Source organism: Hemiscyllium ocellatum, chromosome 4 (assembly GCF_020745735.1).
Source record: "Hemiscyllium ocellatum isolate sHemOce1 chromosome 4, sHemOce1.pat.X.cur, whole genome shotgun sequence".
Taxonomy (NCBI): domain Eukaryota; kingdom Metazoa; phylum Chordata; class Chondrichthyes; order Orectolobiformes; family Hemiscylliidae; genus Hemiscyllium; species Hemiscyllium ocellatum.
The window spans coordinates 48,650,956-48,666,432 of NC_083404.1; the positions used below are offsets into that span (position 1 = coordinate 48,650,956).

Sequence of the window (15,477 nt, forward strand, 5' to 3'; positions counted from 1 at the left end):
GTTTATTCTAAACTGCTAACTTAGGTAAAAGGGCATGTGGATGGAAATTGGGTGCTTGATGTGCAGGGGAATATGAAGTTAACAGTTGAATGAAATATGGGTAATATTTATGTATTAATAATTATCGCTATTTAATATAATGAAAATGTGAAGAACATTTGCCCTGTAATTACATAGTAAACGATTGAGTTCGGAGTTTCAGCAAGGTTATTGCCTTCATTGGAAGGCACAATCAGGTAACGACAAAACAGTGCATGATCATTGCGTCTGCTGGGAAAAGAGTTAACCAAAAAGAAAGTCACATCTATTCTGTGCATTGGTACAATGGAAGGTAAAGGGAGGGTTTAACAAGTAACAGAACAAGTAGCTCCATGTACATTTATTAACTGTTGTCCACCGCCAATGCATTTATGTTGACGTCCATTGCCAGGCGGCAGGGCAAGCTCTCTACCTGTGTCCATTGGAGCAGTAATGTGGTTGAATGAGTGTTTGGCTGGCGTTCATATGCTAATTGGGCTGTTATTAGCGAGTTACTAAAGAGCTGAGAGGGGAACACGATCGACCATTAGAGGGAGATCTCAGAGCACATACAGAGCGCTAAACCAACACACACTCTCTGTACAGGACTGTCCGCTCTCTGAGACATCCAGTCAGCCACTTTTACACCAATCCATGAGAATGCTGTGGAAATTAGCGGACAATATCAAATATGAGGAGTGTGAGGTAAGCAATTTCATATTAGCTTCAAAAGACTTAAAATGCAGCTTTCAAAGCCCAGTCGAATGAAAAAAACAGCTGTGCATCACATTTCATTTAAACCGAATATTGCAAAGTTTTATTTTAAACATTAAGCATGTTTCACAATTAAATATTTTACAGAAAAAATGTAGCATGTTTAAAACAAATGAAGCACTAAGGCATTCGGTTTAATAATACTGTAAACTAATGCAAACGCCGAATGCAGTGTGCGTACCTCCGCTCTATTGTGTTGCAATAGCTCACGTTTGTAAACAATACAGGAATCGGGAGTTAAGAAACGACGTCCACTAGATTAAGCATGCGAAACGACAAATGTTTAGACAACCTGGCAGAACACGTTCGCATACAAATTCTTAACAGAATCCTTAAAAACGGCCGAACTGCTGGCGATGTTTGTGAGAGTCGAGGCAAAATTTAAACATTAAGTTTGCTGCACTTATTGTCACAGAACGCTGTGGAAAAGTAACATTTTGATCAAGCGAGGAAAAGGAGTTTACTTTTGTAGTCAATTGTCATGAACTCGTCTAAATTGTATATCTGTCTGCGTTTGTTGCTGGAACGTTCGTAATCCCCAACCCCCACCCAACCCCCCCCCCCCAAAAAAAAGAACCGCACATGGAAACATTGAAATCTGCACAAAATTGTGTCTTGCTCAAGATGAAAGGTTTTTTGTGTGGAAATGGCAGAAGGCGTTATAGATGGTTCTAGCTAAAGGCCGTGATTGTGCCCGGATTGAGAAAGTTGATCTAGAGTTTGCGAGGTAATATTTGGGGAGTTGTTTTGAAGTTGTGCAGCCAGTCAAACGGGTTTTGTACAGCAGGCTAGAAGACAGTTTCCACCACGGGCTCAACCAAGCAGCCGTTTAGTTTCACTTTATTTTTTTTGTTGTTTTTGAAAACGCGGCGAGGAAATTAGAGAGAGAAAAAAAAATCCAAGAAAAGTATGAAGAGTCGGCGGGAGCTTCCGGCAGAGTAGGTTAACGATCAGAAGTGAAATCCGTTTGTTTGGAGCCGGTTTCGAGTTGGGTTTAGACAGGAGTTGTTTTTTTAGGATCGCAGTAGGGGAGCAGCTTGCGTAAAAGTGCGTGAAAACGAATGAGGGCTTTGGAGACTCCATAGTGTCTCTGTCGCTCCCTCTGTCTCTTAACTTTTAACCCATTGCACGATGGATCAGACTACTAGTGACCCAGGATCAGGGCAGCAGTCACCTCCGGATAAAGAGCTGAAAAGGAAGAGAGCTGAGAGCGCAGGTAGTCGCTCACCAGCCAGGAAGCGAGTGGCCGCGGACATGCCTTTGGCGTTTGCTGGATTCTCACACGATAACGAGGTGCAAATTCCTTCCCGCATCACTCTCTTTCTCTCTCTTTTTCCTTCCCCTCTTTCTTTCTCTTCTCTCTCTCTCCCCCCTCTGACTCTCACCATTCCTTCTCCCCTTCCCTCTCTCTCTCACTTTCGCATGCCCTCGTTCACTTGAAAATGTTCTCTTCTTCCCTGTGATTCGTCAGAAGCAGCAATGTGTGCCCCTCTATTCTCTCTCTCTCTCTCTCTCTGATTAGATACACTGATTCAACGGACGTCATTTATAACAGACACAGCTTTTAGTTGCTTCCTCGCTTCACGCTCGATTTCCGACCATTCTCCCCTTATTAAGTATTCGTGTAATATTAATAGTCATGAATATCTGCTATTATGTGCTGAGTGAAGCCACGGCTCGTCCTTAGAGGAGGAGAAAGAGAGAGAGAAAAAAAAAGTTTGAAAAATCTACCGACGTGACGCCCTGAAACTAGACACAATTCTGATCATTTTTTTTTGTTTGTGTGTGTTGTTTCCCAATGAAGAAATTTTTCAAGTTCTGATGGATTCGCCTGCCTTCCTCCTGCATGTGACTCCCCGGCGTTGTGATCGTGTTGTAGTTGTATAGTACTGGACTGTTTTTTCCAATTTTCCACCTCTAGGTCTCTCTATTTTTTCCCCCTGACGAACTCAGATCAGACTGCCCGCAGATGTTAGTGCACAGTTTCTCGGCCATGGTGAGTTTCAGTGAGATGACACTAAATTTAAACCGAGCCCCCGCCCCCTCCCCCCCCCCCACCAAAAAAAACCTGATAGCACTTTCGATTTTGAAAAATAAAAAAAACCCTAGCCTACCTCTTAGGAGGATAATATTTTGCTGAATTCTACCCCGTGTGATAATTTACAATGACTAATATCGCCAGTAAAACGTACGCTTACCACCGCCAATGGAAGTGTCATGTCAGTGATGTTTCTTTAAAGAAATAAAATACTTTTTTTGTTTTAATGCAACTTTACATGTCTGATTTCGTTGCAGGACCGGCACGACGGCACGAGCAATGGGACTCCACGGTTGCCTCAGTTAGGGACGGTCAGCCAGTCTCCGTATCCGACCGCCCCGCCGCTCTCTCACACTCCCAACACGGACTTCCAGCCACCCTACTTCCCTCCTCCGTACCAGCCCATCTACCCGCAGTCGCAGGACCCCTATTCCCATGTGAACGACCCTTACTCGCTGAACTCGCTGCACCCGCAGCCCCAGCCGCAGCACCCGACCTGGCCTCAGCGGCAGAACCAGGAAGCGGGCATCCTTCACCAGCCCCGCGGGCTGCCCCAACTCGCCGGCCTGGACCCGCGGAGGGAATACCGGCGGCCCGAGGTCCTCCTCCACAGCACCCACGGACTCGAGTCCGGCCTCGGAGATACATTGCCCATCCACAGCATCGCACACGCCATCGAGGATGTACAGGTCGGTTGCCTGCAAACCTTTTGCTGTTCTTACGTTATACTGCTGCCTTGAGTTGCAATTAACTGTTTTCGAATTAAGGGAAATTCTCAACTCCTTCCTCAATCGCACCCCCCACCGCTGGCAAAATCTGCTTTCGTGCACCCTACATCTGCTTAAGATTTTGAAAATAAAATCGACACGTAGGGATATCTGTCGTATTTGGATCTCTTTTTAAATTGCCAATCAGGCGAAACAACTCTAAATTTATTTCTTTTCCAAATACCCAATACATATCAGCGTTATGTGATAACGTGCATCAAATGAGAACAAATTTGTCGTTTGCGTTGTTAGAAATATAAATTGCATCTTCCCATAATTAAATCCAGCACTTGCCTTTTAACGCTGTCAATTTCTCTCATTCATATAAACAGTTTGGAATAGAGTAAATCAAATTGTATGGTGCGCTTTATTCAATATTTCAACTTTGATAAAACAGATTTATCCCAATCTGGACTCTGCCAAGGGCTGCAAAATTGAAATAATTAATTTTAAATATATACACAATGCTGAAGATGTTTTAATTCCTCCCTCCACCCCGCATCCCAACGAGAAAATAAGAAACCGTTTGTTAGCTGTGGCGAGTTACAAAGACCTGGTTTCAATGCCTGTGGTCATTGTTGAGTTACAGAAACGAGATTGCAAAATACAAAAGGCATGCGTCCATTTATACTAAATTGTTCGTTTTTCAGCGCCGTGGTGAACTGTGCTTTTGAATTATATTATAATATGAACGGGCTCCTTCAGCAATAATCTGAAATAGTTATTAGTGTGTTATTACTTACCTTGCAAACAAAGGATGCATATTAATGCGGAATGAAAACCATCCGCCCTCTTGGTAGCTGCATTTAAGGCTATGCTCACACCCCCTCCCCAAATGTTACTCTTAATTTCGTTTAAAAAGTGCCGATTTTAAAGCTCTCGTAAAATATTCATAAGCAAGAAACCGTCATGCATTCATTTCCAAACAAATACTCATTATGAATGCTTAGAGCGATTGAAAGCTGTTCAACATTCTACTTAATACCTGCGGCAATACTACACCGAAATGTGACTGGCTCTTTAACACACACACACACAATCTGCTGTAAACAAGCTTACAAATGCAGCCTTAACTGTATGATATGCATCCCCACTACTTTAGGAGAATATTTAACAACAAAGGCATAATCTGCTCACAAAAACAGGTGCTACATAGAGAAAAAGGGGGAGAGAATAAAAGTCTAAATGGTTCAGTTTGTTTTGGTGCGACTGTGTTTGTGTGATACCGGAATTAAAAAGTCTTTACCTTAGTAAAGTATTTGGTCGGTGCTTTGTGTTTCTGTGATGTGTGGGGAATCTGCCGATCTGGCTTTAGAATGCAATGATTATTGATGATGATTATTGAAATCTCTTTTAACACTCTGGTGTCAATTGTTCAGATTGTCCAAGTGGTGCCAATTCTGTACATCTTTGTAGTGTTGCGAGTAAAGTGGGTGTTAAACGCTTTTAGCCACCATGATCTTGGGGGTGGGGAATCTTATTTTATAATACTTGCATAAAACCATGCAGCCTCCCAGATTAAATTATTTTTCCCTAAAAAAAATACAGACCTGATCTTAGTCATGAAAAAAATCAGAACCCCGACAAATTCAGTCACTTTCCGGGTCGTTTTGAATGTATGGTTGATGTGGACAGAGTGCCAACATTAATTTAAGCAGCCGATTCAAAATTAGTTCGACTTAAAATCAAAAATCACTCGGGGCAAGTTGCGTGTGAATGGTTGAATCACGTTTTGAGAAGAAAGGATAATGGAAACTCTCCCAATGATGAGATGGGGAACTAGTGCTAGCTTTAGATGCGGAGCATATCATAAATAATAATAAAGAGAAAAATCAAAGCTGCATGAATAATGTTAGATGGGTCGCTGACATTGCAGCGGCGATCTGGAAGTGAGTGTTATTTGTAAATGAACTGATTGTTCTGCAGTGATTGCCAATCGCTCAGTCTCAGTAGAATTCATGTTCACTTGGCGAACATATTCCGACGCTGTGCTGCATGTTGATGTTAAAATGAACAAACTTGCTTCATTTAATAACAAGGAAAAGCTGAGGGTTTTGTTTTACTGTAAAATATCTGCTAGGGGATGGTCAGCAGAACGACTTCCCACCCCCTATACAAACACATACATACAAGATACACATTATACAGCCAAGTTATCAAATAAATAAATCTCACAACTTCACTTGTCCCATCAAGCCCAGAAATCCATTCATTACAACAGGGGGAAAAATAGTGTTTCGCCTTATGCAAATATTGGACAAAGAGCGGGAATTATCATTCCATTATGACAATGTATTGTCATTTTTGTTCAGAAGAATGAACCAGGCTCTGGGTAGATTCTTACAACTTCTGACATGGCTCGGTTTCATGTAGTTCTTGCCAGTCTAAATGTCTGCAGTCTTTATTTCCGCAAGTTTACGGTAGTATTCTTTTTCTAAATTCCGTTTCAGCATGTTGATGACCAAGGTATTAACATCCAGGACCATACCGTCATTAAGAAAGGCAAGTTGCTTTATTTAATCTTCTCATCCAACATGTTTGCACAGGCGATACACAGCTCACCGAATCTTGGCTGCTTTTCTCCAGTTTATTGTGTGCAACATCTCATGTCAAACTAAGAAACAGCCATGATGGGTTGCAGGAGAGTTGTTTCTGTTGTTATTGGTCTTGGGTTTCGCGAGAGGAAAATATCCTGTCTGTACATCTCAGACTCCGAGCGTTGGTGTGGGTTTAAGGAATTCCTTACAGTCGTGCTCCTTTAATGAGCAAAGGAATTAGGGAGGGTATAAATCAAACCAAATGCCTGAACTTGCAGAAGCAATTATACTGTCGATTGGCGTTACATGCTTTTGAGGGTCTGGTTAGTCATGTGCATTTAGACGTGTATTTATTTCTGTGGGACACTGGTTGGGAAATGTGCGTTCTTAACTTAGCCATCCCAAATAGTCTGCTGCTTCCATTGCTAAGTTGCTACGCGGTTGTTTTAATTCTGAAGATATCGAAATCGAATTAATGTGGGTACAGATTATGCACTGTAAATGCGTAGTAATTCATAAAACTGCAGCATACGATTAAATGGCTTAAGTTTCATCTTTCTACTTCTCCAGGTTTTGTCACGTCAAATTACATGTGCAAGGGATAAATCTTAAGAGATGCTCTTTCCACGTCGACATGATAATTGGCTCTTTTATTAGTAATCTCAAGAGTTCGTTTAACTCCTATTGTCTCTATTAGCCTCCCCAGAGCTATTAATGTCACAAGTGATCTATCCGGAACTAGAAGCTCGACGTCTTCAAAGATCCAGAGTAGATTTCCAGTGGCATGCAGAGAAAGCCAAACCAGGGCACTTGATTACACTGTAAAGACCCTTTTGTGTGTGTGTAGGGAACACGTGCAGGGCAATATTTATAGGAACCAAGCACAGAGTCTCTTAAGACATATTCTAGACGGCTAACCAGTAATAAAAACGAACAGTTTCTAAATAATTTTGGGGAGAATTTAGCCAGTCAGTGGACATGTTACATTGTTTAGGTCTCATAGTGCATTGATAGTCAGAGCTACCCAGATGTTCATTTTAAGCCTAAACGCACTCTCTTAGCTCTGAACAGTTAGAGCTAACCATCGGCAAAAGCCAAGGCTATTTCACGAAAACGTCAGCGTTAATTTTCTGTGAATCACTATCGCGATTCTTTTTAGTTGATTTATTTTCGCAATGAATTGATAAGTTTGGTTTGGAATTTGGCATGTTGATGTTCCACTGTATATAGTATACGGTCGTTTGCAGTCAAAAACAGTGCTTATTTTACTGGCGTGTTTAGATGTAGGGTAGAAGAGCTGGTGCAGAATGTAACAGGATCGAATTAGCTTGAGAATAAAACAGAATAACATCCTCCAACACGTCCTATTATTGTAATATTTATTCTATTAGGAAATAAATGCATACAAGTGTATATTGTCTGAACAAATAACTAAGTGTGAAAATGAATACAGTTCAATGCAAAGGGATGCTGGGAGTTTTAAAGGGTAACTGGAATAGATTAGAATATGTATTTACTCTTGACTTGTAACATAAAGCATCTATTTGCGTTCCATTGAAACACAAATTTTCTATTACACAATGGAAATGACTTCACCATGACATTAACTGACATTGGCATAGACAGTAAAACGCGCAGTTAACAACATAACTTTGGGAAGACCGTCTTTATAATAAAAAAAAGGTGCAATTCGATGTGAATGTCTTATATTTTGCACAAATGATCAGATTTCATTTTATTTTAGTTTTTAAAATGCACAATCTAAAGTCCAATTCAGTGGAGAGGACAGTTTGCAGCAATGTGCGCAGCGATTGCTGCTTATGACGGCCATATATCCTAGTAATGTGACAAAGGCCCCGCTTTATTATCGACTCTTTCATCGAATCTAATCCGAATCGGTCCAATTGAATTGTTTTAATATATCGTGCAGAGGTTGGAATTGTTGAGTTAGCGGGGACCACAAGTACAGAGAGTTGTAAAGTGGCCATCTATGTTAGCTGATGGACATGGCAGATGTGCGCTTTTCAGGGGATGGCTGTTGATTTGTCTGATGGTTCTGTTTCAGGTCCCATGTCCCTATCTAAGTCTCACAGTGGGGCTGTCACCTCGATCTCACTCAATAAAGACGGGCTCTTTGGCGGGGTTGCGAACCCGAACGAGGTGTTTTGTTCAGTTCCGGGTCGCCTCTCCCTCCTCAGTTCAACATCAAAGTACAAGGTGACGGTGGCGGAAGTGCAGAGACGCCTGTCTCCGCCCGAGTGTCTCAACGCCTCGTTACTGGGAGGAGTGCTTAGGAGGTGAGGGCTACTGGTGCGTTGGACACCCTCCTACACATTTCCGCTTCAGAGATGGATAGGCCAGCACACACATCAATGAAAATTCCTTTTTAATACATCTGATTGTTAAATTATTTTAGTAATGCTACCAGTATTTATTTTCACTCTTTGCTAATTGTTTTTTGTTCTCTATCTAACCCTTAAAGGGCAATTATCACATTTTAGACAGAGTAGTTAACACTTGCACTGCAGTTTGCCATTCTTTTGTATTCTATAAACACATGTTTCTTTGGGTTGCCAATATATCAAAGGCACTGAATACTGTAATAAACTAAACATTTTTCATTTTTAAAAATTATACATATATTCTTTACAATTTAAAGTAAAATGCTTTTGGGACAGTCTTAGAAAGGACATGTTCCTCACAAATTGCCTCTCAGTGTGAACGAAAGTAAGACCAAACACAAATGTGAAATCAAATTCATTCAGAATCTAGTAGATTATTCTGAGATTTGGATCATTAAAGGTTTGAATGAAAAAGAAACAGTGAATTTTGTTCCATAGCGGAACTACACTCCATTTGAAAATTGCTTCGTAATTCCAAAATGTGCATTTTAAAAATTTCGTTAATGCAAGTCTAGAACAAGAATATTATTAAATATCTGAAAGTAATGTGTAACAGGACGTGCATCCATTTTCAATTTAACCAGGATCTCCCCTTTTTCTTAATAGGGCGAAATCTAAAAATGGAGGACGGTCTTTAAGAGAAAAATTGGACAAAATTGGATTAAATTTACCGGCAGGCAGGCGCAAAGCTGCTAATGTAACGCTGCTAACCTCACTTGTTGAGGGTAAGTAAACTTTATTGCATTTTTCTCATATCTAAACTGAGGCGAGCTAATAAACGTGGGTTGTTTCCAGTCTGGTACAAGAGCGGGAATTTGTTTTTGTTTGCAAAGCCACGTGCCTTTATGTAACTCACCAGCACCAGCCGTTGCCTCGTGTTAACCCATCAATGTGGCACAGAAATAAACAAGCGACTGAACATTGTACTGTCTGAGACCCAGTATATACATCACGCATTGTACAAGGTTATTAAATATATAGCCTGGCTTGACCAGACCAGATACAGCCAGAGGATGCTTGTTGTGAGCAATGTGGGCAGGTTGTAAGAAAAAAACTTTTTAGTAAAGAAAAGGGAGGTGGTTGCCTGAATTGATTTAGACATTTGTTTGCTAATGACTGAAAAATCTTCCAGTGAGCGAGAAGCTAATGAGAAATCCTAAACCATAGATCTGTTAATTAACATGCTGCTTTCAGGATTGGTGAGTAGTGTAAAAAAAGACTAGTATAGATCAGGCATCACAGCAAGTTCAGTACATAGGAATCTTCCATCATCTAATTTGCAGAGAAAGAGAGAGAGAGAGAGATAATGAACAGATTATGCTAAAACATTATTTTGATTAGCGGAGTAGAGAATACAGTCTCCCCCATCTGATTTATTTCTGTTTTTCATTGGATGCCTTAAGTCTGGTCTAAGAGTGAAATGCGTGGTTGTATCTGTTTGTAATTGATGCTCATTGTGTGCGGAGTAAAGGTTGTAATGCCGCCAGAACTGTGTTGAGAACGGTCCTGTGTGTCAGGGTCTTGTGGAGAGAGCTTCTTAAAGAAAATCATTACTTTAATCTGATTATGGTTCTGGGTTATTATGAGCCAGGAGTGGATTCACGCGTAGATGGTTTGCTGATAAATGTGTGACCAGTTGGATTTCTAAGGGGGCAGGCTGTTGGACTGTGTCCTGTTGTTATTGTTTATGATCTGTTCGATTTTATGGAAACGAGTTACTGGACTGTGCCTTTGAAGCACTAATTGGCGCATGCGTCCTTCCGGAGCTGGCTAATGGCAGGAAGCCCTGCAGTAAAACCCAACTGGTTCAGGAAATTAAAACCAAAGGCTTTGAAATCAACAAAAAGACAGGGTTCTAGAGAATGATGTATTCTAACCGTTCAAGAGGAACAGACATATTTTTATACATATCTATAATTTGTCGTTTGTAAAGAATGCATATCTTTCAAAATGTTCACGTATGCAATACTTATACTTTGCAAAACCATGCCTTTATTGATTATATTGACCAGCTGATTACTATTATATATAAAAAAGTAGTGAATCGCTCCCAATGCCAGTTCCTGCTGCTGGACTGTATTGAACTGCATGGGCACTTAGTTTGAATCGTGCTCCTTTTAACTGATTCTTTTTGTTGTTTTTCTGCCTGGTCAATGAACTGTTTCTATTCTCTTTGGTCGCTGCGGTTGATCTCCAAACCGTTCTTTTTATTTAAACAATCGGAACAAGTTCAAATATATATCCACACAACTCTTTTTTTTACAAAGTGTTGTCCAAAGCCAGTCTAGGTCTTGGGAACCATTCCGATATAATGTTTCCTTATAATGTTTATGAGCCAACATGTGAGAGATTGCAAACGGCCATTGCAGTACTGTATTACCACAACATGCTTTGTTATTTAGTTGCTTTGGGGTTTACAGAACATAGGCTTAAGTGCAAGAGGATGTTGTAGAGACATGGCTTGGACTGGTACTGAAGGCATGACAACAAAAGAGATATTGTCAACTTATTTGATATTCTATCCAGTTCACTGCTTAGCTCCTCGTAATGTCGTTAAATGACTCACTGGAGCTTTCCGATTTTTTTTATTGCATGCTTCAAATATTTAGTTTGTGACAAATGGTACTATGAGAGTTCCAGCAGGGTACTTTTGAACTATTTCTTCCATTATGATGACTGAAAGAAACCCGGAGTGCAGCATGCGGATGTTAGTTATCCTGTAATACAATCTAAATATTTAAAGAGACATTACCATTTTTTTGCTGCTGGGCAGTACCATGAGAAAAGTGATCGTTTTGAACAAACCTGCAAACAATATGGCTTGCTACCTGCCTTATCTCAGTCATGTCATTAAATTTAATCGACTTAATAAATAGCCCCAACCAAATTTCAATAATGCAAGTAAAAAGGCAGCCATCTTTTATACGGCTATAAAATGGGTCTGAGCCACTTAAAATGTAATATGTCCAACAATTCTATTAAACATTTTGAGAACGGTTGCTGGCATTAGCTCGCTTGTTAAATCAATTTAACATTATCAAAACCAAATGCGTTTGAAAAAAAAATAAAACCTTTACCTCCATTTTGAACATTGCTCTTCATTCCCCTGCCCAGGTGAAGCTGTGCACCTTGCCCGAGATTTTGGTTATGTTTGTGAAACAGAATTCCCAGCCAAAGCAATAGCTGAATATGTCAACCGGCAACATTCCGACCCGAGTGAACAAGTGACACGAAAAAACATGTTACTTGCAACAAAGTAAGTCTTTTTTTAAAATCGAAAACTTTAGTTGAGTTCTTTTCCCCCATGTGGATTTTGCTCTGCTGTTAATTGCTGGCACATGGTGTGCGGGAACAATTCAGAATTGAACAAGGTGAATATCCGAACAGTGACTATTTGTTTTCTGACAAGTGCTTAGAAATAAGTGATAGATGGTAGAAGTTTTAGCTGCGAAATCTAAAACAGTGGTCGATGTCAGCCCAAACTAGGCCCTCACACCTGGTGTATACTTGTATTATCAGTATTAATTGTATGATCCGCTGCTGTCAAAAGCAGCGCCGCCTCAGTTGGGGTCCAGTGTTTTCACTGTCAGAGGATTGAAACCACTGTCATTTTGTGAGGTCACACATCACAGAGAATTACTTAAGCCATAATATTTTGCCGGCAGTTAATAAACATTATTTAGCAGTGGGTTGCAGCCGAACTGCTTGGATGAAAAGGCATGTGTGAAAAGTAAATTATCTGCGACGAAATGTTGAAGGTTTTGTTTTCTCTTTCCCAGTGTTGTTTTCTAGCCTTTAATTAAGAATTTGAAATGTCACCGAAGGGCATTGTGGTGCAGAAGTGTTGGGAGGTTGGTGCTGCAATTTGTACAGAATGCTGCACGCCCACTGAAATAAGCATTCCTTCAGAAGATACAGCACAAAACACCTAGAAATAGGGTTTACATAATTCTAGCAAATTACAAAACAGACTCAGTCTTTCTTTATAATAAAATTTCAATCATAACTAGATTCACACACTGTAATACCCTCAAAGCTACACACATGTGCACACACGTCTGGTATTAGCTAGGTTTGTATACTCCAAATACAAGTGATGATTTCACCCTCATTTTACTGATCTTTCTTAAGAGTGGCGTATTGTTGAGCACTTTTGGACATTACCCCTCTATTCGATTTTCCAATTTGGCTTTAATGAATCAAATTGTTGTGTTTATATTATTTTGGGTGGGGTACTCCCAACATATCAGCAACCTGCATGGGAGACAAAGATTACTTCTGGCTCTTCAGCTCTGTGAATAACTTGATTGTCAGACAATTGCATTCTGGTATGAACACTTTAAACTGGGAGTTGAGCTTTGGTGTACTGGGGTGTTGCAACAGAATAGTGGACATAATATTAAATGGAGTGCTGTTTTGTTGCAATCGTGAAAGTTAGATTTGGGAAGAGGGATGTTGATAAACATGGCCACCACTTGTACTTGCGCAATTGTATGTTTCCAGATAACATTTCGATATCGGGCTATTGAAGTGAAACTTTGTCGTGATGAATGTCATTTTCGTGCAGAACAATAGCCGACGGTCCATTCATTTAAATGGAACAGGCATTATCCAAAACTTGGTTTAGACATTACGTTAAACGATTGTCCATTTCAATTCGGAAAAGAAAATGTATGTACAGGTGAAGCACTTGAAGAATTTGTACCTGTGCTATGTTTAACCGAGTGGAAGAGCGGAACTTTTCCGGAAGTTAACTTGAATGCAGTTTAAAAGGACAATTTGCTAATAAAAGCTTGCCGTCCACTCTCCCCCGGAGATGTACAGTATCTTAAACCTTACAACTTGTTCTCTTAATTTTACAGACAAATCTGCAAAGAGTTTACAGACTTGCTGACTCAGGACCGATCTCCTTTGGGGAATTCTCGGCCAGCCCCGATCCTGGAGCCTGGCATTCAGAGTTGCCTCACTCACTTCAGCCTCATCACACACGGCTTCGGGAGCCCGGCTCTCTGCGCCGCCATCACCGCCTTGCAGAACTATCTCACCGAAGCACTCAAAGCCATGGACAAAATGTACATGAACAATACTCCCAACAACCACACGGGCGAAAACCCCAGTAAAAGCGGAGACAAGGACGAGAAGCACAGAAAGTAATGGGATAGTTTAAAAACAAGTACAATTTCGTAAAAAATAAATAAAATAAATAAAAGTTGTCATATAGATGTGACTGTTTCTCCCTCAACCTGGAACCCGGAGCCTTAGCGAACAGTGCAGGCGATGAAGAATTTTGAACTGCTTTTGAAATGACACGAAAAAAAGTTTCTGAACTTTTTACCAAGTTAAAACTTCATCCGACTGCCTCCTGATTGACATAACCCCCCGTTGTTTATCTCTGTTAAGGTTGTAGTCACAATCATTTAAGGAAGGTAACGAGGACACATTTTATCAGTATTGTGAATAAACCTGCACAGTTCCTCTGTCATAATCATCGTTGTAGAGAAAAAAAAGTCCTCTAAGGTAACGGTCAACTTGAACATTTATTGCAACTTACAGTCCGCGGTATAACAAGGGAAACAGTGTTCATGTATGTATATATTTATTTATGTGTAATTTAATGGGAATTGTAAATATGGTGCGTCTGTTTAAGCCTTTATTTTATTTAACTGGTGATATCGTTTACCTCCTGTTAGTGGGTTTTATTCCTCATCAACCACAGTAGTTCTTTCCGTGATTTTTATGGTACTTATTTAGAAAGGTATTGGGTAAACTCTGGGATACACATTTTAGCCCTGTGTAGCATGTCGTGGCGATAAGCAGTTGAACAAAATCCAAGGGGTGGGTGGGGGGCGGGGGGGTCTGAGTTTTATACAAGCATCGAAATTAGTTTATAATACCACAGAAGTCCGAATTTTAAAAAAAAGTTAAGATCTTAAATGAAAGAAGCATCTGCGATGCTTTTTTTTGTGTTTTAAAATACCCCACGTGTTGTGACAAAGGAATTACCTGACACCATGTCCCCTTCCCTCCTGACAGAATCAGAGCAATAAACTGATATTGTCTATAGAACGGTTTAGTATTTTATTGTTGAACTGACAGCATTTGGGACGACCTGATACCTTGTATGTCCGCTGGCCAAATTGGAAGCAGTTTTTAGCTGTATTATATAGAGTTGTGTTGGCAATAGTTTACATGCCTGTCGATGTATCATAGTCCTTTGTTACCCAGATAAATAAATATTTGATACGCTTTATGTCGATTTTTTTTATTCAGTAGCTGTCTTTGCCCAGGCGTATTTTAACTTGGCAGTCTTTTCCTCCAGCCCTTCAGTATGCTTTTGCAGTAATTGGGTTTAACTCTCCCTTGACAATTGCTCCCCTGCAATAAGCAGCTGAACCCATTGTTTCCCTCAAGTATAATAAAAAATCTTGAACTTTCAAGTTAGAGTTGAGCAGGCTCGCTCTGGTAGGTTATTGAGTCATACTCAAAATAAATGATAAACCAGGCTGGGGCGGGGTGTGTGTGTGGTGGGGGTGGGTGAGGGTGGGGTGGGGGAGAAGGGAAGGGTTGGGTGGGTGTTGGTGGTGGTGAGGTGGAGTTGATGTAGAGAGGGAGAGAGGAAAAAATAAGATGTATTGCTAAGGTCTTCAGTATCCTGAAATAATGTACCTAATGATGTGACAAGTCAGTAAATAAACCTCGCAGATTTTCGTGATGCTTTACTTCCTAAATGTCAATTTGCTGTTTAACTCGTTACCAACCCTACTTCAGCGTCGGCATTAAACAGTTTTGCTTTACGGAATAACAGATAATCTCAATAATGTTAATATTTTCCCCGGGTTTTCCTGAGAGTCGAGCAAATATGTTGTGAAATGTTATGAAGCGTTCACAGTGTTTCTTAATAAGTCGGCGTTCCCCAACACACACATTGTTTTGTACGTGCT

The 15,477-nt window shown here is 40.4% G+C and overlaps 1 protein-coding gene across 4 annotated transcripts; it reads left to right on the forward strand.

Annotated features, from left to right (window-relative positions):
- The first annotated feature begins 576 nt into the window (after positions 1–576).
- On the forward strand, positions 577–14,784 carry tfap2a (transcription factor AP-2 alpha). Of its 4 annotated transcripts, none has more exons than XM_060823134.1 (8): positions 577–723; positions 2,714–2,788; positions 3,088–3,519; positions 6,048–6,099; positions 8,200–8,431; positions 9,143–9,261; positions 11,651–11,792; positions 13,399–14,784. In XM_060823134.1, exons 1-8 carry the CDS (start codon positions 673–675, stop codon positions 13,688–13,690), a joined length of 1,395 nt encoding a protein of 464 aa, XP_060679117.1. In that variant the 5' UTR covers positions 577–672; the 3' UTR covers positions 13,691–14,784. The 4 variants fall into 4 exon arrangements, with proteins under 4 accessions (XP_060679117.1, XP_060679124.1, XP_060679114.1 ...); XM_060823128.1 differs by lacking the exon at positions 577–723 and adding an exon at positions 1,500–2,085; XM_060823141.1 differs by lacking the exon at positions 2,714–2,788.
- The last annotated feature ends 693 nt before the right edge of the window (positions 14,785–15,477 follow it).